At 53.3% G+C, this 25,939-nt stretch overlaps 6 protein-coding genes across 6 annotated transcripts; 5 read left to right on the top strand and 1 right to left on the bottom strand.

The window, feature by feature from the left end:
• Positions 1–424: 424 nt before the first annotated feature.
• Positions 425–1,582, top strand: AB675_7955 (uncharacterized protein; the record flags this gene model as incomplete). Its single annotated transcript, XM_018148361.1, has 1 exon — positions 425–1,582. The coding sequence occupies one exon, from the start codon at positions 425–427 to the stop codon at positions 1,580–1,582; it is 1,158 nt and encodes a 385-aa protein (XP_018000989.1).
• Positions 1,583–5,302: 3,720 nt separating this feature from the next.
• Positions 5,303–7,375, top strand: AB675_7954 (uncharacterized protein; the record flags this gene model as incomplete). The annotated part of the gene is made up of 2 exons (XM_018148360.1): positions 5,303–5,646; positions 5,704–7,375. 2 exons carry the CDS (start codon positions 5,303–5,305, stop codon positions 7,373–7,375), a joined length of 2,016 nt encoding a protein of 671 aa, XP_018001145.1.
• A 3,266-nt stretch (positions 7,376–10,641) lies between these two features.
• On the top strand, positions 10,642–11,855 carry AB675_7953 (uncharacterized protein; the record flags this gene model as incomplete). The annotated part of the gene is made up of 2 exons (XM_018148359.1): positions 10,642–10,924; positions 10,948–11,855. The coding sequence occupies 2 exons, from the start codon at positions 10,642–10,644 to the stop codon at positions 11,853–11,855; spliced, it is 1,191 nt and encodes a 396-aa protein (XP_018001141.1).
• A 4,835-nt stretch (positions 11,856–16,690) lies between these two features.
• Positions 16,691–18,130, bottom strand: AB675_7951 (Alpha-L-rhamnosidase rgxB; the record flags this gene model as incomplete). Its single annotated transcript, XM_018148358.1, has 1 exon — positions 16,691–18,130. The coding sequence occupies one exon, from the start codon at positions 18,128–18,130 to the stop codon at positions 16,691–16,693; it is 1,440 nt and encodes a 479-aa protein (XP_018001235.1).
• Positions 18,131–19,596: 1,466 nt separating this feature from the next.
• On the top strand, positions 19,597–20,768 carry AB675_7950 (uncharacterized protein; the record flags this gene model as incomplete). The annotated part of the gene is made up of 3 exons (XM_018148357.1): positions 19,597–19,940; positions 19,996–20,575; positions 20,631–20,768. 3 exons carry the CDS (start codon positions 19,597–19,599, stop codon positions 20,766–20,768), a joined length of 1,062 nt encoding a protein of 353 aa, XP_018001184.1.
• An 890-nt stretch (positions 20,769–21,658) lies between these two features.
• On the top strand, positions 21,659–24,548 carry AB675_7949 (Maltose permease MAL61; the record flags this gene model as incomplete). Its single annotated transcript, XM_018148356.1, has 14 exons — positions 21,659–21,844; positions 21,927–21,944; positions 22,072–22,099; positions 22,182–22,208; positions 22,259–22,532; positions 22,619–22,697; positions 22,745–22,828; positions 23,068–23,086; positions 23,182–23,333; positions 23,381–23,492; positions 23,610–23,897; positions 23,966–24,029; positions 24,111–24,179; positions 24,296–24,548. The coding sequence occupies 14 exons, from the start codon at positions 21,659–21,661 to the stop codon at positions 24,546–24,548; spliced, it is 1,653 nt and encodes a 550-aa protein (XP_018000975.1).
• Positions 24,549–25,939: the final 1,391 nt, after the last annotated feature.

Below are 25,939 nucleotides of genomic sequence, written 5' to 3'. Positions count from 1 at the left end.
CGGTCTCCTTCATGTTTGCCAGCAACGATCTAGCCCGACCCTGTCCGACTACGACCTAAACGATTCTGCTACAGTCGTCGTTCCTGCGCTCACCACGACGGTCAACAGCAATTGTTGTTTGTCTAACGTCGTCAACAGCTGATTCCCGCCAACGCTCTCCTCATCTATCAGCGAGGCACCATCTCCTGTCTGAAACAGAGCAGTCTCTTTCGCTACAGCCTCAGTGGCCTGTACGAACTCTTGCTTTGCCGTCTCTCTGCCCTGAGCGACCTCTTGTTTGCCGTCTTCCCAGTCCGAGCGGCCTCTTACGATCGATCTCATGCCTGTCGAGGTGCTTGCTACAGTGCACTTTCTGCTTCTGACCACGGGATTAAAAGAGCCGGAACTGTAGACTACTGAGCTCGCCAACCATCAACTCAACGTCATGGAGCAGGCGCTCCGAGCACGCAGCCTCACATCAGCCTCTGCTCGCAGGAAGAAGATACAAGAACGGGAGAGTGAGCGGGAGCAAACACGAAAAGAAGCCAGGGAAAGAGCACTAGCCTTCACAGAGATCTCAGACGAAGATGACACCGGATCAGTGTCGGATGAGGAAATGGTCACTATTCACAGCCGTGAGGATTCAGTCGAGACTGTGTCTGAATACAGTCCTATGACACCTGACGAAGCCCACCTGGACTCTGGCAAACAGAAACTACAAATTGTCGTTCCCAAAGACTCATCCGCTGGGGACGAGCATGTCCAGCCCCCAGCCAGGGATACTTCGCCTGGTCCGAAGCTGAAAGCTGCTCTCACAAACTTTGCCGACTTTCACTACGATCGGTATTCCATGATCATGGACGCTCCTGTGGAGCTGGTACAGTCACCAACGTCCGATCCCGATGAGCTAGAAACGCCTTGTGAGGTTGCCACGCCTGTGTCATTCCGGCTACCCCAGATGCGACCTGCGGTCATCTCAATCGTCTCGAATAATAAACGGCGCCCATCATCCGGATCGTCGTCGTTCAATCGATCGCTGTTAAGATCTGCCACGATGCCTCCAGAAATTCCGCTGAAGTCCTCCCGCCGCCTGTCACAGATGTCGACCATGTCAACAAACTCGGGGTTTCAAGCTTCGGAAGCAACACCCTTGACGGTGCCCGAGCTACCACGCAATGCCATGTATATGATTGAGAACGCCTCACGCAATTCAATTGCATTGAGTGCTAGTGGTGTACCCGTCACTGAGCCAACACGTCCATCACAAAGCCGGAAAAGCAGTATGCCCTTGCTCTCGGCAGCATTCAAGTCAGGCCATTCTCGGTTCAGCAGTATCAAAGGTCTGGTGTCTCCCACCAATACATCACCAACATCGTCCATATCACATGCCCGGCCAGAAAGCTTGCTGCGGCACCAAACACGACCTAGCACGAGTTTGTCCAGACCGCGTACTGCAGTTGCGCCTTCCGCCGCTGTGGACGACCTCAGCTTCGAGACAGTGCCTGCTGATCTCAATGATCCATTACCGCTACCACGCTATCACAACACGCCCGTCCCTCGACTTCGCACGCATCTGCGCGATCCGCCAGCATATACAGCATGACGCGCTGCCACCTCCCCCTGATACGATGCCCGACGACTATGTCCAACCTGAGCCTCGTGAGAGCCACCCTGTTCACGACAACATTTCACGCGACGCATTCACGCCATCACCTGAACTCTCAATGCGCCGCAAGAAGTCTTTCTCAGCTCTTCGGAAACGGAGCGAAAGCATAAGTAACGCCATCAAATTCGTCAAGAAGGGCAGTTCGTCCTCCAGTGGCAGGTCGTCTCCACGCGACAGCCTTCCACCGCCACCTCCAATGCCTCAGCCGCCAATGCCGACCGGCCACAGTAGTCACCTCGATTCTGCACGGCCGAATACTTCACGTAGCGTCAGCACAGGGGGTTTCATGGGCTATGGTCAATCCGGTAGCACTCCAGTCCCGAGAGATTCGCACTCGAATGCGAGAAAGAGCATTGATATGTTCAAGTCGTTTGCTAGCGGAGGATTGAGCTCGCCGACGAAGTCGCGGCCTCCCATGATCCATTCGCATTCCTCCTCAACGGTGCTGTCTGCAAGTCGGCCTCAAACAGCAACGATGCCGAGACGAGACTCCCGGATAAGCCTTAATGGGACGACCGCACCTCCGAAGACACCAACCACGGCACATCAGGCGACGACAAGGAAGGCGCCGAGTTCGTACTCCGTCTTTCCCAGCAGTCGGGGAGAACACGGAAGGAGTGTGATCGGACTTGGAATTCGGACCTGAGCTGCGATTGACAGAAAACCGAGCTGTCTTGAGAGAAACTTGATTCGCACTCGGAAATGTGAACGGAATTGCGGATGACATGAATGCAGCTAAATTGACAGAAGACAGAGTTGCAATTGACAGAAAAGGAAGGCAGGGGCTTCTGAAGTCAGAGACGAGAAAAGTGTTTTATTGTACAGTAATTTAACGACCATCACCACTATCATGCAGATCTTCACACTTTGCGACCACTGGTATACGGGACAGGAGTATCAAGTATCCAAGGCACGCTGGGACGGTCTACAGTAAGAGACCATTGTTGTCAGCATCGGGCATATAAAGAAACGCCATCGACAGCTGGCAAAGATAGTAACATGGCATTATATAGTGTGCATCTACTAAGCAGGAGAACGACCTCCTAGAATGTCCAACATCCAGGTCTACCTTGAGTATCTCTGCGAAATCCCATCAGAAGGTGCATCTAGAAGTTTGACCTCGATAGACTGTTCAATCACGACCCGTCATCCATACCAAACGCCAAGACTCCGCCCCAAGACACCCTTCCGCCGAATCCAACACATCTCCGTCAGCACATACTGTATCGCACCGCCCCTAGGTCTGAGACCATTCCAGATCCCGCTCGTTCACATGACACAACTTTCGAGTCCATCGCACCTGATCTGACGGACCTCATATTAGGTCCCACGATGGACTGATTTCGGGACCGCACCTGCCCGGCCGGAGTATTGATGCACATCACTCCCCGGCTATTGAATTGATAATGCCAACGCCAGTATCTTCGAGCCACAACATTTTTGAGGCCGGGCGGGGAAGATCTTGAATCGATGAAATCTGGTCGAATCTGATGTACCGGACGGGATCGAGTGGAGCCAGGTCTTGGCACTTTTTGTTGCATATTGGGAACTTTGGTACGCTAAGCGAGTCAGACGCCCCTCGTGTTTGAGGGCCAGACGTGCGATCTGCTCACTTGCGGACGTACCATCCACTTCCGACGTAGCGAGGTCTGCATTTTGTCTGCGTCGGACGGGCGAGGAAAGTGCGTGGCCGGTGCTACCGCCGTAGTGAGTGCGGTCACGTGCAGCATGGCGATCGCTGTTGACATCATGGCATGTTGAGGTGCAGCGCCGCTGCTGAGAGCTTCTCGCAGTATGTGGATCTTTGAGATGTCTGTCGCGATCGTTGGACCCGTGGTCAGGGCCGTGCGCACTGCTGCTGCCTTTACTGCTGCTTGTGGTGCCGTTCACGCCTTCAGTCGCCTTGACGTGATTGAAGGAATCACTCTTGTCTCGTAGATAGCTCTTGACAGCATGTTGAGGCTGCTGGTTTGCGTGACGGATGGCATATGAGTCTAACGAGCGTTCTTGGTGGCGGTTGGTATCTTTGATTTCGTCAGTGCCACTGAGTGACTCTGGATGGCGTACGGTAAATACTGCGGAACGCAAGGACGAATCGTTCGAATACTGCATCTGCGAGCTTTGTGGCATGTTGCGTCAGGTCACTCGAACAATTGAAATTCCATACAAATTGTACACGTTAGTCCTTTCTGTCGACGGGAAGGTATCTGTCGTGTGGTATGGAGGTTGTTCTAAGTAGGATAGTATCGAGTTGGTGTCCAAGCTACCAAGCCACGACGGCTCTCTCGCGGCCCGGGTTGCGATAGAGAGAAGGGTCGTGCCCTCTGATCATGGCGGCGAGGGCTTCTTTGTACATTCTATCAGACAATACCCACGGATGATGTGAAATACCATAGAACATTCGCCGTGGTTGGGCAGCGGTCGAAGGTACAATCGACTTTGTCCCAGGACACATGATGAAACATGAAACATCCTGAGATACATTGATGTAGAAAGCTGACGCAATGTTAATTTATTGCATAAGCAATGAGATTATCGGATGAACGGCCAAGATCGACTTGAAGGCATACAACCAACGAATTAGTATATGCAATCCATGACCAAAGTTCCGCGCCAGGAAGACAGCAAGACGACCTCTTGGTACGACGATAGGTTCTACCTCTAGAATCTGGGTTGTGTCGTCGGTATGAGGTACTGAACGGAGCTCGAGAAGTGCACGCTATCAGAAGCGCTGTTATGTAAGTCCTCGCGTCTTTCTTGAGGCCGGCGCGATAACGCTCAGATGGTACGCAAACCGTCGGCGGAAGGCAATCTTACTGGGTGTTTGGGCAGCACTGGCTCTTCCGGACCAATGACATGTGTCCAAACAACCGTTGAATGTTCTTTATCATCGTTGCTATATGTCAGATTCCCAACGATGGTATAAGAATGTGTAGGCTAGCGAAAGTTCCAGCTGGTACGGGCCCGCGGGGCACTTTGGTCGGCCACTTTGGAACATCGTGATTGGGCATCAACGAGCAGGCAAAAGCTTATAAGCGGCTGCTGGTTCGCCTTGGGGAGCTCCTCGCGCTCTCGATGAGCTGGTTATAATAACTCAAGGTCTCGAGGTCGGCGAAGGCATTGTCGTTTCTTTCATTGCAGATGCTGCGACTCAAGCTTCATCAGCCTGCATAACATCGCTCAAGAACCGAAGCTTGGCGACCATAGGTTCCTGCTGTCCGACGTGAGGACATGATGACGCCCGACATATTCTAACATCGAATCGAGAGTACAGAAGGCACTACTCAGACCGAGCAGCGCAACTGCATATCAAACATATTATTCTGCGAGAGAAGTGAAGGGAAGAGCGACAGAGGTTTGAGGCAACTTTCTTGCTACGTTGGGCGTTGTGGAGAATTCCAAGCCTCATGTTCTAACGAGCCAATTGAAGCGTCCGGCGAACGTTCCTGCATGCATATGGAACTTTCGCCAGTGGTTCGCGCACGTCTGTGGCCCGGTAAGGCAGACATCGACAGATGAGACGCCAGCCTGACATATTGCATCAAGCCGCCCGGTTCGTGATCCTGGAGACCTAATCTCTGGCTGTCAAACTAAGGCACGCCAGGTCAGAGCTTAGGAACGTTTGACAGAATGTTAGGGGAAACACAGCACCCTCCGATGGCCCATACCGCTCTTTCAGTGGAAGCGAGGCCACTGGCGGATGGGCTCATAAGCTATCAAGAGCCTCATCATCTGCCAGTGGGCACCTACTTTGCCCTCAGTCCACCAGTTGAGACTCGAATCTGGGAAGATGTGAGGCTCCAACAACAGTGTTTGCCTGCACCAGCTCACAGGCAATTTGTGCGACAAGCTGCATACAGCGGCGGCCATAAAGGACGAGGCATCGGACAAGAAACTTGGAACATATGGAAGCACGACGTATATGACCGGTACATCATAAGAGATCAGACGCTGAAACAGATCATGGATCACTATAAAAGACAGAAAGAGTTCCATGGAACGTAAGTGATCTGCCAATCTCCGGATGCGTCTTTCATGACACTGATAAATGCCACTAGTCAGAAACAATGGAAGGACCAGCTGGGGAAATGGCAATTCCGCAAGCGATTGAACTCCGAAGATGCGGCGTACATATGCCATCAGCTCCGCCGTGGCGAAAGCGACGGCAGGCCAAGACAGGTTCTCTTCAATGGTCAGCCAAAAACCATGGACGACATATATGCGTACATACGAAAGTCCACCAAGGTCAAAAGCGAAGCTGAGCTGATGGAGTGCTTAAACATCGATCAGCCACCTCCACATATTGTTTGCGAGGATCTCGTGCCTAGCGGAGCGGAAGACCTGCGTTCCGCCGGTGCCACAACGATATCGCCAGTCGTAATCCCCGTGCACGTTTCGCCCTTACATTCTGGCGACCAAGAGAGCAGCAAACCACGGATATCTGAAGAGTCTTTCACGCACATCACAGCTCCTGACCTGGATGACTTCCGCGCACCATCCTCGGGAACATCCAGAAGCGAAGAGAATGGAATAGCGTCAGAAGAGGTAATCAGCGACTCAGACTCCGAGTTTCATGTGCCACAGATATACTCAGAATGCGGAGATGGTGTGCTTGAGATGTCTTCCCAAGAGAGCATACCAAGGATGGCTGCACTCATATCCAATTCTCCAATTCAGACCGACGCAGATCCAGCAAGTATAGAGGTTGAGATAGATGAGTGGCTCGGAAAGTCCACAAGAGATACCATCGGTGACGATGAAGCATCACGACAGCGAGCCTTCAAGTTTTTACGGCACTGCTGTGCTGTTGCGATCCACACCGGCCAGACCAGTAAGATCTTCACCGAGTATGCCCAACGCGCATCCATACAGGCAGTCGCAGTGTTTGGCGACATTTTCCGACTCCATCCATGGGACGGTGTGAGCGTGCTGAACCACATGGTGGCACTGTTGAGCATTTACGGACATGAATTTGTCCCTGCAGATATACTCAGAAACATCAGAAACGACCTGCACAACACAATTCGAAACCGCAGTTCGCTTGATCAGCAGGCACCATACGTCTCGGTGATCCTATCGACTTTGGACTTCTTTTCGCAGATCCCGTACTCGAAGCAAATTGAGCCGTCGTATAGACTGACCGACTTAGCGGAAATGGTGGATTCTGCGAAGAAAGCCTTCACCCCAGGAACGCATGACCAGTTCTGGCTCTCAACGACGTACCTGCATGCTTGGGCGTTGCTTGAGATGCGAGAAAACAATGAAGCATACAAGATCCTTAGGGACCTGAGACCTGAGGTAGAAGAAGTATTTGGTCGATCCAAGTTTCAAACCATCAATTGGATAGCCACTCTGGCTCGAGCTGAGTCGGCCATCGGCAAGAAGACCGCGGCCATGAACACGTATAGGGATCTTTTCGAAGCACGCATTAGTCCCCAGTTCTCGGACATGCACGCTCAGTATTGGGATGGACAATATCGTCTGGCCTGCTATACCCGCAAACATGTTGATGCTGCCCGTTGGAGCGAGGAGCAGAAGCGCGTAGCAAGAATGGATATCGCGGACAGGCTGCAAGCGACTTTGCGATGGCGAGCAGAACATCTGGGCCCTCACAACCCGGTCAGCCTGCAGAACGAGCGCGCACTGCGTAACGTGCTGAAAAAGCTCGGTCTCGTTGGCGAGGATCCGACGTATACCGAGATCGTCAAGAAGAACTTGACCGGTCTTTAGCTCAAAGCTGGTGGCTCGAGTCAAGATGGTCTGATCGACCTGCTACCGAAGCCACCGCGTACGTCGTCGTCATCGTCATCGTCAGGCTTGTGTCTTCTGCCGAAGCCGCCGCGTACGTCGTCATCGTCGTCATCGTCAGGTCCGTGTCTTGGAGGCTTAGGTTTTCTCAGAAGCAAGCCTCGTTGGACTCCCTTCTCAAGAGCTCTGATGTCTCTGTCATGTGCGGACCTTCGATGCGCGTCATGTGCAACACTGCGATGTGAGTCCTTCGCGGACCCACGTGGAATTGCTGCAGAGTGTGATTCACGTCTGCCGTGGTGTCTGCTCGGGCCCCGACCCACATGACTGTCCGACTCAGTCTCGGTACCCGATTCCGACGCTGAGTACTTCGACGGGCGTCGATCGTTCGCCTTGCTCGGAGGTGACAAGCCGCGAGCTGCGGACTGCTTCTTAGGAAGCCTGTCATCGTCCGAATGATCATGCCTGCCCCGCGTGGACGGCTTGTCTCGAGCTCTTGCCTCGTTGGCCTTCTGCGCAATGCCGGCACGAGACCCGTGGCTAGGCAGGGCTCTCGAGCGACGGGCGGATGTCCTGGATGAGTGCGTTGTCGACTGATGGCATGGGCACTATCCACCAGCAGAGCGCTGTGGTTGCCACGATCAGGACTTGATTTACGACGGCCACTGGCGCCAAAGGTACCGCTCACGGACCCACCAGATGAGACAGAATCGTCATCTTGTACCTTGTCTGCATGTCGATTCGAAGTGGCTATTTGCCTGGCTTCAGAGCGTCCAGTGGCTGTTCGATGGTCGCGAGCCTTAGCGTCACTAGTGTGGCGTCCGGAACTTTTGTGAGAAGCTCCTTTGCGCGGCCTGTCTGCGAATTCGCTATCGGAGCTGCCTGAGTCGCCGACAGCCTTCTCGTCGAATTGTCTCCGCCTGTCAGTCAATTCTCGGTCTGGCTGCTTGCCAAGCGTGGATGGCCGGCGCTCTGAACGACCAGTGCTGGTTCGATGATCACTGTCGTGGCGCGCAGACCCCTTAGCATAATGAGGGAGATCTTTCGCTGATGCTGGCTCGTAACCAGTAGCCCCAAAACTGTGTTTCGAACTTCTGACACCAGTAGCATTCTTGTCCGATCGTTCGTGGCGCTGTGGTTGCTGAGTCAAGTGAGACTTTCTGGAGAGATCTGGGGGATGCCGAGATTGGCTGTCCGACGTATGGCGAACTAGCGTGCTGCCTTTTCCTGCTTTAGCCCCTATAAGGCGACTGACATCAGAATCAGAGTCCTCCTCGATTGGCTCACGATGTCCAGATAGGGCGTAGCCAGAGCGGCGGCCCGCGTACCCTCTGTGGTCGTCTAGGTCATGAGTTCTGGAGGCAGAGTCTCGACGACTGGTTGTAGTTGTCGAGCTCTGATTGGAGTACTGGCCACCAACGGCAGATGCGCATCCTGTCTCCGCTTGTGGCCTGAGGCAGCCGTGTCTGGGTAGTACTTGTCCGATCGACCTTGTGACCTCGGTACCTGAATACTAGCTGCGTTACGGGCCGTGGAATACGCCTCATTGGTGAGAGGTGGACCGTAGCTCGTTGTCACAACACCGCGTTTCGGGCCTGGGGTAACAGGTCCATGCCGCCTTTCTCGACTATCTGCCCACATTGGTTACGAAAGTACCAAGCTGATCGTGGTGAAAGCTTACCATAGTAATCCATCTGCGCGTTCCTGGGGCGTTTTGCCTCTTACACGGCTTAAGTGAGGCTATGCGATACGCTGATTGGCGCGGAGATCGTTGAGTCGGTCTTACAGGTTCCAGCGCCCTGGAACCTAGAACACTTTAGTGGTGAGCAAGCTTGTTCGAGATAACTGGCCCCCGTCTTGGTTGAGTTGCAATGATGGTGTATTGGTGGCACTGGCGAAAGTTCCATTGATGGCAAAAGCAAAGGAACGCAATCAGGCGCACAAGTAGAAGTAGGCCTCGTAGTTCTGGGGCCATCGGATGGAGCGACTTCAGGCGCGGGGCTATCGAGCAGAGCCGCACACCTGATTGTGGTGTCGAAACGGCTTCGGTCATAGTTCGAACACAGCGGGGCTTCTGTGCTGTCTATCCGTGTTGTGAAGAAACACCGTCGAATGATATGCGTCCCAGTAAACCGGTCAGCACATCGAGTGCGGAAGTGCACAAATCATGTTCGAGTGCTGAAGGCACTAGGAACAACATCCTCGTCGACAAGTCATCCACCCCCATGTATTGCCTCGGTGGCTTGAAGCGATACGGTTAATAGCGGCAAAACCTGACGAACTCCAATCGCAGAGCCTAGTATGGGTCAGGACGGCATGTTTCGCGCACCACTCCCTTTGCCATCATTGGGCCATTGTACGTCAAGCCAGTAGTTCCTTACGGCTGGACCGACTGACATGTGGTTCATGGACTTAGAAAAGTCACGCGGAGGTATAACGAACAGGGTTGCAGATGCCTAGAAGGGCGGTCGTCACCTCTTAGCGTGTGAACTTTTGCAAGCGTGACACTTGGACGATGGAGTGTTCGTGGTGTCTAGCCGATGGACGAGGAGTCGAGCACATGGCGTTATGCCAGTGCTCGAGTGCCCGACGCGACGCACCACTGGTCGAGCTTGTACGTCACCGTCCGCCGGGAATCGGGCCATTTCAGGCGGAAGCTGGGCACTTCAGGCATGGGCCGTGCCTTTCGGGCAATATCCGGCGTCGGTGAATGCCGGTGGCATGTACTTTTGACATGCAAGGCTGGAAGAGCGCCCGGTTGAGCTTCATCGATTTGGCCGCGATCTTGCAAGACGAGCAGACATGCTGTCCTTGTCAATGAGAAGTTTTGTTTGTCTTAGTCGCGTAAGTGATGGACAGCAAAGCAGCTGAGGACTTCAATTTTAATAGCAGCTTCCCAAACATGGGAGAACAGCAGCTGCCTAATCGAGACACGATGCCAAAACGCTGTATTGCATCTCACTCACACCCGCCTTCGACAGTCACTTCCTCAGCAATTCAAAGGACACCTCAAAACACTTATTGGCCTTTATCTCCGACGTTGTCACTGACCGAGCAGCATCCAGCGAGTGGCACCACTTTGATTTCGGGCACACATCCGCATTTACAGGAAACTCTACCCGAGTACCATCACAAAGCAACTGCTTCCGCTCACCAGACACCTCCACCTGCCAGGCAAGCGCCAACATCTCTGTGTAACTTCGGAACTTCTGACCACATCCCGGCTTCCAAACTCCATCCCAACGACCATGGCCACCTCCCCACCTCTCCCACCACACCTCCTCCCCGACCGCCAAATCTACGTCATAATCAGCACCGCCTCCGGCGCCCGGTCCGCCTCCTCCTACTACGCCTCCACCCTTGAACCCCTCCTATCCACCCACTCCATCACCCACATAGTCCACACCACCACCTCCGCCACATCCATCATCGACCTCATCACCGCCAAGATCCTCCCCGCCTGCACCAAAGGCGCCAAGCAGACCATTCTCTTGCTCTCCGGCGATGGCGGGCCCGCGACTTTGTCAACACGTTGTCTACCTTGCTGATGCGAGATACGTACGATAACCGCGTGGGCTCGATCTTCGTGAGGCCAGTGTTGGTGCTGTTTCCCTTGGGCACGGCGAATGCATTGGCGTGGAGCTCGGGACTGGCGGCGGATCCGGTGAAGGTTATGCTGGAGGGGAGGGCGAGGCCGTTGCCGCAGTTCGAGGCGAGGTTTAGTCCGGGAAGTCGGTTGGTTGTGGATGAGGGGAGGAAGAGGGAAAAGTTGGGGTTGAACTATGATGATGATGCGGCGGTGGTGTATGGCGCTGTGGTGTTCTCGTGGGGATTGCATGCTAGTCTGGTAAGCATGTCTGACACGACGGAGTATCGGAAGCATGGGGTTGAGCGCTTCAAAATGGCGGCGGGGAAGCTGCTTGAGGAGGCGCATCAGTATAAGGCGCGGGTGAAGGTGCGGAGGCAGCGGGGCGGAGAATGGGAGGAGCTGGTTTATCCTTCACCTTCACCCTCGGACACGACGACTGCGGAGTCTGCCGAGTCAACACAACCGCTGCCTGCGGACACACATGCCTACATCCTCACATCCCTCGTCTCAAACTTAGAGCAGACCTTCAAAATCTCACCCTCAAGCACACCACTCTCAAGCAGCCTCCGCCTAGTCGCCATCCGTCCGCCCACTCCACAATCCACCACCGCGGCAGAAATCACGCGCATCCTAACGCTCGCGTACCAGGACGGTGCGCATGTGAAAGATCCAAGCGTGCTGTATGAAGAGATCGACGGCTTACGAATCGAGTTCCTGGAACAGGAGGGAATATACAGGGAGGTATGCGTCGATGGGAAGATCATCGAGGTCGCGGGAGACGGGAAGGAGGGCAGTGGGTGGGCGGAAGTGAATATGCTGCCGGGAATGGGGATGGACGGGAGGCGGGTCGTTGAGGTCGTCGTGCCCATTTAACGGGCATTTCTAGAGCACGTAATTATGCCAATGAAGGCGGTATTGTCATGTAGATCGCGAGTTTTGCATGGATATACAGATAGGATATATACACTCCAGTGATTTCACAGACCAACCTGTCATCGCAAATCGCTTCTACACGTTGTGCTTACTGTCCAATTAGCCCTCTGGACCTCGTCCTGGAGAATTATCTGAAGGAGCAGGTAGAGACCTAGAGCCCACCTCACAGGGTATTCCCTCCAAATCCCGGCACCAAGGCTGATTAACAGGTGGTAGTGTCAACCGGCTCGACATAAGCCCGACTTCTCAGTCTCGCTCCGAGCTCTTGCTGACCGCTGTGCCCGCAACATGTTCGCCAACTCTGACACTGCTCACTCTGGCCTTGCTAGATACTCCTTCCTCACCTGACTTCACTGACTTGGCTTCACCAGTCGTTTCGGGCGCCTCGACCTGGCCCACAACCCTCTTCCCCAGTCCAACTTCACCAGCCATTGCAACGCCCGTCAGTGCAAGCGTTTGATCATCAAGCTCTCCCTCCTGCTTCTTCGCCATCTCCCTCTCATCCTTCGGCGTCATCTCACCCGGCTCGCCAACCAGTCCACCATCGAACGCCTCACCCAGCACCTCCCTCCCACTCACCGTCTCTCCACGCTCCCTCGCCCTCCTCATCTCCTCCACAAAGGCCTTATCCTCGCCCTCCTCATCACTTTCTCCTTCGTCATCCTCAAAGAAACGATCACTCCACCGCCCCGAGTCCTGTCTCACGATATCCTTCAGTGCGGATCGAGAAGACTTCAGGTTCGAGAAGGTTGTGTTTGAGCTTCCTGAGGACTCGGTCGAGAGCGTACCCGAGGCAGTGACGCGGGACACAAGGTCAGAGACTTCGTCACGAGCTTCGCGGGCCTCGGACTCAGTCCGGCTGCGGGTTGATGATTTTGACAACTCTGCTGTTCTTGAGGTGACAGGTGCACCAGCACCAGCTGCAGGTGAAGTCGTGTCTTGAGTCCGCTGAGGGCTGATCGGTGGGGAGAGATTGGCGTGCATCTTGTCGATCTCCTTAGGCCCTTGTGGCAGTTCTGACAGATCGTTCATCGTTGCTGATTTTTGAGGCTTCTTGATGCTTTGGCTCCGCGGCCGAGTCTGCTCCTCGCTCGGTGGCTCCTTCTGCCCTTCGACGTGTTCGCCATGGGCATGAGTTTCGGCGTCAAGCGGCTTCGCGCGTTCTTCGGATTCAAGCTCTTCATCTCGCGCGTACGCAGTAGCAGTGTAGCCAAAGTGCGTATCACACAGATGTTGCACGACTGGCCAGCCATAGGCGTTCGCGAACATCCTCCGCACAATCATGTTGTTGTGCGCATCGGGCTCGAGCCGGACTAGAACCTTGCGCCACGTCAGATCTTTGTGGTAAGCCCTCGCAATCTTCTCTTCTATCCGCATGGAGCCCACCTCTGACACATCGCTTTGCTGTGATGGCGGTCGAGTGATCTGTGAGCTGTCGTTACCAGCGTTAGAAAGGTCGCTGTCCTTGGAGGACGCTCTTCTGAGGAACGTGCGCTGCTTCTTCACGGGAGCCGCTGGAATGTCGTCGGGATGATAGACACGGTCATGGAATATGGTTCTGGGACGTGCAGCAGGGTCAAGTATGAACTCCTTAGGTGGTAGTGGTGGATGTAACAGATCAGCTGCAGACTCGAAGACGGTTGATTTCGGCGGTGCTTCCAGGCCGTCATGGCCCGACTTGGATGAGTACAGGGAGGGTCCGCGGACCATAGCCTTACGGGGATTCTCGCTGCTCGATTCTTCTTGCGGACTAGCGTCTCCCGTGTCGTCGCTTTTGTCTGTGTGTTGTAACATGGTCTGTCCTCTGTTGTACATACGTTGAGATTTCTTCGTGGTGGGTTTCTGCTTGCCTGCTTGGGGACGAAAGAATGATAGCAGACCAGACCACATATTTGAAGTCTGTTCACTAGCATCTTCCTTGGCCTCATTGCCTTGACTACGATGGACGTCATCGTGCAAGGACTTGCCATCAAGGAATTGACCACGGCCTGGCTCAGTCCCGTCGGCATCGTCCAACGCTTGACCCGCATCAGCCTGCGGGACCCGTGATTGGGGATCTGCCATTGCATCGGCGTTGTCAGTTGCTGATTTCGTACTGTTGTTGTCACTGTCGTTGAACACGTCCATGAGTCCGAGCGACTTCCGCGGAGCACTAGCGTTCTGGCCCATCATTTCTGTCCAACCCCATTCGAGAATTGTTCCGACCAAGCCATTGTCCCGCCTTGCTTTCTCTACCCTGCCGAGGCCTCGGTAGTCGAGAAACAACAGACAGGAGGTCCGCAAAGGAACAACGCCATCATTGACAACATTCGCGTACACAGTCCGATGGCGGAACCTTCGCAAAGCAACGTGAGCTGGTCCCGTTGGTAGAATCCTGAGTAATGGCTTCGATGCGGGATCTGGCGTGTTCTTGTCACGTTTCGTGTCCCCCACCCCAAGTCCGTTCATTACTGTGGTCCAGCTATGCTTCGCAAAACGCGTCGGAGCGATGAAGGAGAGTCCAAGATCCTGGCCTGTGCGTCCTACCAGCCCGAAGTCGAGAGCGAACTTCACGTACATGGGATTTTCGTTGCTGAGGCCGAGGAATGGAGTGGCGAGGGCGATGAAGTTAACAGGCCTAATAAGATCAAAAAATTCGGGTGAGTGTTTCTGGATGTACGCAATCTGTTTGCTGTCAGTGACATGCTCATGTTGTTGAAGACAAGAATGTCAAATCGTGGCGGGACTTACTGCGTAGGTCTGAACCAATCCTCCCAAAGAATGGCCAATGAAGCTGATGCTCGTGATCTTGTACGGCAAGTCGTCCTTGTGATGAGTATGCTTCTCGTCTTTCATGATGGTGCTGTTTTTATGTATCGGGTTTCTGCCACTGTCTGACCCGCTCGGCGCGTCCTTCTTCTTGTCACTCGAGCCCAGCTGAACGGACAACGATCGCGTGATCGACTTTGATATCGAGCTCTTCACTGGTAGATATGGCTGGTTGGGATAAGTGAGCAGAAGGACGTACTTCGCAAAGCGTTTGCCAAGATACTGAATGCCCTTCTCTGTCTTAACAGCATTGCCATTGAAACCTCGGACCAGAGTCTCTTCTTCGTCGTCGGAATCCTCATCCTCATTGTCCTGCTCATGCTTCTCGGTTGGAGCAATCACAAGTTCCGGAACCGACGCGGATCGCGTGTCTGACCTCAGCTGTTTGCCAACACCAGTGTTGGGTGCAGCAGCCTTCTCGGCTTTGCGGCGTCTGGCATTTTCCTTCGCCTGTCGAACCGCATTGTCGATGCTTTCCTTCATGTACAGCATGTCAGCGCCCACATTACTATGCAGACCATGTGTCAACAGGACTAAGTGTATCTTCTTCTGTTTCTTGGCATTGCGTTCACTCTTCTCTTCAACCTCTCGCTTGCCGCCTTGCTGAGCACGTTTGACATCTGCCTTCTGAGACTCTTGATCGTTCGTCGGAAATGGCGGGGAATTCCACAAGCTCTCGGTATCATCTACCACCAGGCGCACGGCTTTGGAGAAGACGCCCTTTGCCTGCGCCGAGTTCCGATCTCGTCCCTGCTGATGGTCCTCGAGTCGTCCCGGCACACCTTGACTGGAGCCCACCACACCGTGAAAACCTAATTCTACCGACTTCGCATCGCGGCCAACTAGAAGTTCAAAGTGCACAGCAGCCGTGGTCGAGAAGAGAACTTGTGATGCGATCTCGATGATCCAGGTGAAGCTCTTGCGCTCTGCCTTGTGCGGCCCATCGAAGAATGACTGATCTGCATCTTTGCGTATCTCCTCTGGGACCACTAGTTTCGAGTACCAGTGACCACCAGCCTTGAGCTGGGGTTCGTAGTCGGGAGCGCCCTCGATCTGGACAGATCGTGTGTGATTCTTGGTTGAGTCATACGTGGCTGGGTAACAGGCAGCGTAGATGGTATAAGGGCCATGCAGATAGGCTGCACGGAGAGGCACCGCGGAGGTGTTCTTGACCTTCACGTGCAGATGCGTTGGCGGCGGCAGAATGCGGTCCAGGGCCGGAGTGTAGGTCAAGGTGAAGCGCACGACCTCGCCAACCTTGACCGAGCCATGCTGATGGCACAGAAGCTGCAGTGTGTCAGTACCGACTCGTCCGAGGATTGAGGGTGGAAGGTACCATGACGGTCGAATGCTATCGTCTTGTCGTGTTCGGCATTGCTTGCGCAGCTGAGTGCGGGGCGTTCATGACTAGGGCCAGGATTCAGACTTATGTACTGCAGCCCGCGATATGGGTTGCGACCGCGGATGTGATAATCACTTTGCGAAGTGACGAACACATGATGATGCGTGACTATCCGGTGTTCACGAGCCGGTGCCGTCATTAAGCATCACATGCAGCGGAACTTTAGGGCCCGAGTGATTGGCACACGACAGAAGATTCGGTACCTGAAAGTACGGTGGTCGACAGGGCACTCTAGTCCCCAAGATCTTGAATATTCAAAGCTGGGCCCGGGGGCCTCTCTGTACCAGGCTTGTGAGCAATCGCCCATGAACACACAGCTCAGACAGAAGCTGACTGCAAGAATACATGTTAAGTAGTAGAGATCTACGCATCCCACGCATCTACGCAATGTCATACTCATGTAGTCCCGCCATATAGGGGAAGAATGCTTGTGTACAAAGATATCTCGAGCTATTAGCCCTGGACGATCACAGAATTGTCTGTCGTCCTGATTCCAACGCCCAAAACGCTCCCGCTCGCAGGCTGCAAACATATTTTAAATGTGTCTTCCATGCAAGATCGCTGGCTAAGTTCGAATGAAAGGCGCGATAAGCATATGCTTGACCTCCTGCACCACATCTGCCACCTTGTGAAAAACACGCAAAGCAAATTTGGCCCGTTTTCGTGGGCTGTCTGTTTCCCTATACCCGTGTGAGGCCACATTCCTGTGCACAAGCTGACTAAAGTTGTTCGGTGCCCAAAGATTGCACTTGATGCCACTGGTCGTGTTCTGGTTGACGATGTTGGCGCATTGATAAACTTCATATCGAAGATCCGTATGAGTCAGTGGCAGGCCACGAGTCTCGTTTATTGACTTGATGTCAACGTTTTTGAAATAGATGTCTGGACATGGATGTCCAGCGGCACAGTGGATCGAAGAGGCAATGTTGTACCTGGACGTGCCCTTGAAATTCTCCCATGTGATCTCGGATATTTGCATCCGCGATGAGTCGCAATTCTGGCCGTCCTCAGTATAGATGCACTGTGAGATCTGTATGGGTAGTGCCGAGTTCTCGACGTCGAAGTTTCGAAAGGTGACATTGCGGACTATGCCAGCACCGCCACCGCCTCCTGCTCCATTTCCAGAGTGATCCGCTGGTTGACCCTGCCAGGTCTTGATGTACGCGGCCTGCATTGTATCCCGGATGGTAATGTCTTCGAACAGGACGTTCTCAACATAGTCGGGGAACTTGGGATACTCGCCAACGGAGCCGATCGTCATCCCGTTGCCGCTGACACAAGTCACATTACGGACATAGATGTCCGAGCTATTGCCTTTGACGGCGATACAGTCGTCGCCATTGCGGACGAACCAGTTCTCAAAAGTGACCCTACGCGAGTTCCAGGTATTGCCACCATCGGTGTTGACACATCCGTTGTGGTCATCGCTGTGGGCAGATACGTAAATGTTTCTCATCGTGACATCTTCGCTCTCCCAGATAAGCGTCACCCAGAACTGTGGTTGGATGAAGGACAGACCGTCGACCACAAGATTTTTCGAGTTGTAGAACGTGATTGCAATCGGTCGACCCGGCTGATTTGCTCTGTTCTGGTTTTGTGTGTACCAGGCCTGTCCATTGCCATTGAAGCTACCACCCTGACCGATAAATCTGACATTCTCGCCTCCGAATAGCCATGCCGTGTGTTGATTCTGGTAGACCACCCAGAGACTGTTTGCAAGCCAGTAAGGAATGTCGGCTGAGAAGAGAAGCTCCCCTTTCAAGATGACATCGCAGTCCTTCAGCCCAGTGGTGTTAAGAACTTGATTGACGTGGAAAGTGCCTTCTTCGAAGATTACGCGACCGCTGTGGCCGCACTGACTGAAAGCCTCGTATATGGAAGGGACATCGTCCATCGGCCCAGCACCAGGCAGGGACTCTTCCGGGTACAAATGGCAGTCATTGCCATCCCGGACGACATACCCTGCCACCAGGGCCACAAAGGTGAAAAGGAAGAGAGGGAGCATTGTCTTGGACAATGTATGTGTTGTAATCAGGGATCCATGGAGTAGTGGTTGTAACAAAGAGCTCAAGCAGGGACACTGTAAGACCGCGTTGAGTTGAGCCTGCAAACGCGTCAACAATCGGACATTCTAATACTCTGTTGCTCTTTCTGCTGTCCCAAGGAACAACTCACAGGCAGGTTATATGCATCCTTGGCAGCGGGGCTGAGGGTGAGGCCAAGCAATATCGCTCATCAAGCAGGATAGCAGGAGGTGCTGTCGATAATTCTATACACTCAGCTCTCTGCGAGGTGCTGATTCACGAAATAAACCCCTTCAGGGGCTGAGCTACAGATGTGGATGTTTAGTTTTCTGTCGTAGGCTTTTTCGTTGTCCCTATTTTCTGCAAAGCAAGCCAGCCAGTAGGGCCCGCCAGACCCTCCACGCTCCAGGCCCAAATTAGATCTTGCCGAGAATCCGGAAACCTTATGTTCGCTTCATTGATGCGTTGAAGCTCGAAAGCACTCTCACAGTTCTGACTTTGCCTGAGCACTGACCGCGCTTGCCTCCAAGAACCTGGTTGGGCTTCTGACGATTGACAACAATTACAGGCATTGCTGCGACACCTGGGACGATGATTCTGATGTTGGTCTCAATCAGTCCTGTGAAGCCATACATGGTTCTTGCAGGCCATGTTCGCCAATCATATTGTCTTTGGCGAGGGACCAGGAATCGAGACACCAGAACTCGATCTTGTCAAGCTTATCAATAACACTGCATGTCCTTCTGAATCCATCGCCCGCACCTTTGTGCCAACAATCAGAGGGCGCGTCCTACACCTCCTGCGACACGAATCCCCAACAGGAGTGACTTCTCAGAGCAGCCCAACAGTCATGATTCCCACCACTCAGTCGCTCCTGGGTGTCTCAAAGGAATAACACGGTCAAAGGAGCTTGTCCATGGGCAATGACTAACGAAGGTCGCGTCACTGCCGTATTTGTCAAGGCTCCGTGTAGTTTGACGCTGGTTCGGAAGCTCAAGCAGACACCTTCGTCCAAGTGATATCTGAGACCGACCCTCTGGAGGTGCACCTGCTGGTGTTGATAGTCTTGACCAGATAAATGTCTTTGTACGTTGTCCCATCTCCTGCCTGAATATAGCTGATGGAATAATCCTATAGCTCAAACTGTGAGGAAGCAAAGCTGGTGTTTATGATGCTTCTGTTGTGCCTCAGAGGCAGCTCGCTTTGTGTTCACGAACAGTGAATTTTGCAGGTCGCCATGATCACTCGAGAGCAGTGACTACTCCTGCTCGTGGCTGTTCACGGTGACTACATCAGAGTTAGTCTTGCCTCTCGACTATAAATTTCTCATTCTCTCTCGACATTGTTTACATTCTCTTCCACCCTCAACCTTCCACTCCAGGTTTCGATCTTTCCCTTCCAACGGACCAGATATTATCATCCGTTTCTTTCACAACCCATCCGCGACATGTCCTCCAAGCGCAAGGCCCACAAAGGCTCTTCTTCTAGCAAGAAGCGCTCGAGGCGTTCTCAGTCACGTGCTCCACTTGACGGAGACGAAAAGGTCTCTGAATTCGAGCCAGATTCTGAATCTGACCAAGATACCGACAGGTGGCCTTCGTCTAAAGTCTTTGAATTCTCTGCTGAGCTAGCGGAGTTGGAGCCTTTCCCTAGACCAACGACTTGGGATCCAAGTTTCACAACCTGGGGACGCCCGAGGCTGAGACAGACGAGTGCCAGAACGAATCCTTCAGTGCAGAGCACGCCCAGTCCTACAGCACCCGTTCCAGTCCAACTTCCGCAACAAGCAGGGTAAGCACAGCCTTTGTTCCCCTTCTAAAGCAGCCATAACTGACTAAAGCAACAGCGAGAGCGAAACAGGTCTAGATGGTCCATCTTCTCCTACCGATTCCCCTCGCCGCCCGCCTCCAGGTTACCAGTATCCAGCACCTCGCTATCCTCTACCAGCACCAGGTTCATATCATCCGCCGTTTGAAACAACGACGCGGGGTGTACCTCAACCTGCACAAGTTGACGGTGCGCAACCACGTACTCCACATCGACAATTTCATAGTCAGCGTCAATCTCATCATCAGCAACGTGGTCAAGGTCCAGTGCCCTCGCGAGACCAGAATGATGGTGCTGTGAATGGACACCAAACCATCCAAGACTTGCTCGCCAGAGATGCGTTGAGGCGAGAGAGTCTACGGCCAGCCCGTCTCGGTCTTGCTCCAAACGCGCTGTACGATTTGTACGGCAATTCGCCTCTTCAAGCACCCATGGCGAGCGCCCAGGAAGGACGAGACTGTATCGCTGGAAACCACCCACACGATGACATGGTAATCGACTTCGCGGTGACTGTGAAGTTTGTGAATGACGCAGGCGAAGAAGTCAGACGAAACTCGTGGCTTGAATGCAACAGCGTACAGAAGTTGTTTGCGCAAGCAGTGGGTGCAAGGCTGATCGGAAACACCAAAAGCTGTGCTCCTCGCCAATGTGCAGGATGTAGGGGATGACATTCGGGTCGTGAAGGGCAGTGACGAGGATTTTCAACTGCTTTGCGAGGCCATTTTTCTGGGGCACAAGGTCAGGACGGACGGCGCGAGAGAGCCCTTGGAGGTCCAAGTCAAGTCGCTGTAAGGCTTGAACAGCAGCAGTGAACCCAGGGCTTCGACCTGGAGGCACTTGCGGAATGACAGATTTCCAGTTTGAGTGGGATGCTGAGGAATTTGCTTGAAATGGCTTGAATTTGGCGTGGTCTTCTAACCAGGTGTCTGAAACCGATTCCAGATGACACCCGCAAAACAGGTGCAGCCTCTGAGACCAAGCAATAGTTGACATGAAAGTTGCTATTAATTCACTTGCGTCTCAGAAACTTCGCGTACATAGCTTCGAATGAGGAGAGCTCGACAAAAGTGCTAAGGTAGTATTTTAACTTGAGATCTACAAAATACTGCATACACGACAGGGTTTTAAAAGCTTCAGCTACCTTAAGCATCCCCTGGGCACACATGACCTAGACGCCCTAAGAGTTGACAATAGCCGACCGCATATTGTAAGCACCTTGAACGACCAGAGGACATCGATGTCCAACAGCCACTGAGCATCGGAGATCGGCCTGCACCCCACAATTCAACGCGAATTCTTCGTGGCCTGCGGAAATTTATCCTGCAAGAGATGGCGCGTGTGGCACAATGACCGATGAATTCCAAACACTCGCTCCGTCTTCTCAGGAGCGTCTATGCTCGGACAGTATGTTATTCTGTACACGTCAAGCGCGTCCATCATGCTACCAACATCTAGGACTGTGATTTGTGACAGAAGAAGCTCGAACCATATCCAACTAGCCCCAGGACTGCGGGTGCAACGTCTGCGATCCCCACTCTGTAGTGGACACCTGGAGAAACGAAGGTCACGAGCGCCGACCGCCAATTTTCTTCTTAATTCCCTAGTTGGTATTGACACTCCTTGCTGCCGCCTCAGGATACCCACCAGCGTGTCGCCGTCACAAATCACACGCGATCGTGACCATGGCCACCGAGAAAGGTATCGACGATCGAAAGGGCGTCGAGCATCTCTCCGACAACGATGCGCAGAGCCCGGACCACCTCGACGCAGACCGCCGAGCCAGTCTGCTAATTCGCAACGCCAAAGCCGCGACGGACAAGGAACACAAGATGACCTTGATGCAGGGTCTGAGGCTGTATCCAAAAGCTGTACGTACCTAGAGACGCTTGCTGTGCATGGAAACCTACAGATCAAAACGGATCTTGCTGAATCTTACTGACCACGGTATAGGTAGGATGGAGTATGATCGTAAGTGACCGCCTTGAACGCCGACATCTTCAGGACTACTCGCAGCAATAATGTCCATGAGTCAACTAGCAGCCACTGGCCCTTTGTCCGAATGCGCGACTTCGTTGGTACTAACCACACAATGCAGATCAGTCTATGCATCGCCATGGAAGGCTGTAAGTATTTGCGAAAACACAACTGTTTCCTCGATATGCGAAGGAGTTCCACGATGTAGCTGACCGGAATGCTCTACGCCAGTCGACTTGTGCCTGCTCAACACATTCTGTAAGAGGTCTCCTACGCTTTAGCCGACGAAGCTGACTCGGAATCCTCAGATGCCATGCCACAGTTCCGACGGAAATACGGCGAGCAGCTACCGGATGGGGACTATCAAGTGACCGCACCATGGCAGGCAGGACTCAGCAATGGCGCTGTCGTTGGTGAGATCATCGGTCTGATGCTGAATGGATGGGTCAGCGAGAAGATCGGGTACCGCTACACGGTGCTGGGATGCTTGGCTCTACTCACAGGCCTCTATGCTCTGTTCTTCACAGCCCAGAGTGTTGAGATCCTACAAGTCGCTGAGATCCTGTGTGGTATTCCTTGGGGGTGAGTGAAGCCGCTTCCGAGCGTCCGGAATGCATGACGCCAATCTTGGACCTTGACACAGCATTCGCTGACATTATTATGGACAGTGTCTTCCAAACATTAACCATCACGTACGCATCTGAGGTTTGCCCCGTCGCACTACGTGGGTATCTCACGACCTGGGTGGTGAGTTTGATGCCCTACTCCGCTGGGCCGGCGACTGATAGTAACAGAACTTCTGCTGGGGCTTGGGACAAGTCATCGGCGTTGGCATTGTCAAGGCAATGATTAACAGGCGGGATCAGTGGGCGTACAGGGTAAGTCTATCCGCTTTTCGTCAGCCTAAAGCATTAGTCGACCAGCAGACAATATTGGCACAGCATCAGTTACCCTTGTCTCGGATGATGTCTCAGAATTCAACGAAGTCCTGATCGAGGCGCCGTTAGCTTTGAAAACTTGCTGGCGGTGATTTGACGACTACCTAGCCTCAAGCCCATCTCCTCCCTATCCTTTGCGATGCCCGGATTTCTGATTCAGGCTAACCAAACACCTGCAGATCCCCTACGCCCTTCAATGTGAGCATAGCCTCCCAAGTTGTCACTCCCTCGCCATGCCCCTCGAAAGGGGCAAATTAAGCTGCACAAGATCTACATACTAAATCATCGCCCAGGGATGTGGCCGCTCCCACTAGCCATAGCAGTATTCCTTGCACCAGAGTCTCCCTGGTGGCTAGTAAGGAAGAATCGAATCGACAAAGCCAAACACTCTTTGTTGCGTCTTACCTCCCTCAACCGCGAGACCGACTTTGACGCCGACGAGACAGTAGCATGATGGTTCACACAACAGCTCTTGAGGAGAAAATCACCAAGGGTGCGAGCTATGTCGACTGCTTTCGAGGTGCCGATCTTCGCCGGACGGAAATCGTTTGCATGGTGTGGGCCATTCAGAATCTGAGCGGGAATTCGTTCTCGGGTTACTCCAGTGAGTCCTGCTCCCTGCCCTGTTTCATGTGTGAGCGGGCACAGGTCCATACATAGGGACTTTCCCAATGGAAATTTCTCCTCTGCTTGGAACGCACCCATTGACATGAACGTGCAGCATACTTCCTCGAACAAGCCGGACTCGCCCCCGAGAACGCCATCAGCTTCACCCTCGGCCAATACGGAATCAACATGGTCGGCGTCTTCGGCGCGTGGGCGCTCATGAGCTGGGGTGTTGGCCGAAGGAGCCTCTACCTGTATGGGCAATGTGGACTATGCACCATGTTGATGATCATGGGCTTCCTCGGACTCGCAAGCGACAAGAATGCTTCCTCTCTTGCCACGGGCAGCATCATGCTGGTGTGGGCTTTGTGCTACCAGTTGACGGTCGGGACGGTCTGTTACAGTATGCTTACCCAACCTGCACCCTCGACTTTTTGGTCACAGTGAGAAAACCGCTGACTCGGGTTACAGGTTTGGTCGCGGAACTCAGCACCCGACGATTGCAAATCAAGACTGTCGCGCTCGGACGGATCATGTATGTGACTTTGCGCGTTCGCCCGGCCTATTTGCCAACTTGTTCCAGAGTGGAACGACTTCAACACTGACAACTATCTAGGTACAATATCGTCGCCATAATCTGCAACGTCCTGACCCCGTACATGCTCAACCCAGGCGAGTGGAATTGGTATGTCCGACCCCTTCTTACTCCCGCCTATTTCACACCCCTCCCGAATCTGCTCGAGTCCGCGCAAATCCTCTCAATGTCGTCTAAGTCCCCCGTCTCACTTATTGTCAACACAGGGGCAACTACGCCGGCTTCTTTTGGGGCGGCATCTGCTTCCTCTGCATCATCTACACCTACTTCCGCGTACCCGAACCACGCGGCCGGTCCTTCGCCGAACTGGACCTCATGTTCGAGCGACGTATCGCTGCACGAAAGTTCGCCAAGTACGATATTGATGTCTTTGCTGATGAGGTCGGTGGGCATGTGGGCGGGACGAAGGTTGAGGGGTACGAGAATCTGGACGTTGGCAGGGGCAGTGCTGTCGCTTAGAGGAGGTCGGAAAGAGCAGTGCTGTCGCTTAGAATGAGGGACGCTAGGGAAGTGGGGTCAGTGGACGATCGGTGGGCGACCGGTCGGGCGTCGCGCAGAACGTCGATAGGGACGAGTCGCGACTTACTTAGCAGTACAGATGACAGAGCATATAACTGCGGACTGTGACGAAGAGCTAGGCCTTCATGGTCGTGGAGAAAGGATGGCGGAACAGCGCGAGGACTTGGACTCTACAAGCTCCTGTCTGGCTTACAAAGTGCTTTCATAGATGGACGTCGTCATGTGCAGAAGACGAAGGTGACATCTCGCAAGGAGACGGGCAGTCGTCCGAGAGAACATCCGGACAAGGTACAGTGTAAATTCTGGGATAATAATGCGAGATTCAAGAACACAACTCTGCTCTCCGGCGACTTTGGTTCACCTTTCGACTTCCAGAGCCGTGCAACGGAATCGACATCGTCGATACGTTGAACTGCATACTGCCTTGACGATTCTTAGCCACGGTCGCCTCCTCGTCGTTACGGCGACGGAAGAATTGAGATGTAAAGGAAAGTACGCTGAGGGTAGACAACCGCATGCAGAAAGAAGGAGCTTTCGAGGAGAGAACGGTTGAGGCAGGAGCAGTCGGCAAAGTAGCAGCTGAGGAAAGAGCGGTCCAGAAGGGCAAGGCTGAGGAAGGCGTAGGCAAGAGAACAGCGCAGGTCCTGCAGCTGGAACGATGTCAGGACAAGAGGCACGACAAGCAGATTCGGCAAAGCGAGGTCGACCAGGATGACGAGAATGCAAGTCGAGACTCTTCCTCTTGTGAAGACTGCTAGTGGCTCGACCTTCTAGAATTCTTCTTAGCAATATTCCAAGAAACATATTGAACGCAGTATCACTGCCAAAAGTTTGTGTAGGAGATACAATGGACTTGAAATCCTTCACTCGCAGGGATATGCTCCTATATGCAGCTGCAATTCAGCACTTAGGCACTCATGCGGGCAAAATCTTCTCGAGCAATTGTCCTCGATCTACCTCAAGTGACCAAACTTGACCAAACTTGACTGGATGTTGACGGAATAGTTTCTCGGCCAGAGGTCGACTATACGTTTACGCGATCAAGATCACGGAAAGAATTCGCTAGTGGTCTCCGGACTTATTAGTGATTCTCGACATGAAAATGACCCAGCTGAAATTCTCACGGTGAGGTTAGAAGGCGTCCACAAAACCTCATCGCTGCGTACTGTACGTCAGAGGAGCAAATCGCAACAGCTAATCACTCACGAAATCTGCGTCTGTAAGCCCATGGGGAGTTCTCGCGTTCTATATACACGATCCTGCATCTGTTAACGACACATACCTGAAATTACATCGCACATCATCAATGGACGCGCACACCAAGTCCACAA

The sequence above is a fragment of the Cyphellophora attinorum genome (genome assembly GCF_001299255.1).
Source record: "Cyphellophora attinorum strain CBS 131958 chromosome Unknown Contig10, whole genome shotgun sequence".
Taxonomy (NCBI): Eukaryota; Fungi; Ascomycota; class Eurotiomycetes; order Chaetothyriales; family Cyphellophoraceae; genus Cyphellophora; species Cyphellophora attinorum.
The sequence above is the reverse complement of the archived record's forward strand: the minus strand, read 5'-3'. Positions and strand labels throughout refer to the sequence as shown.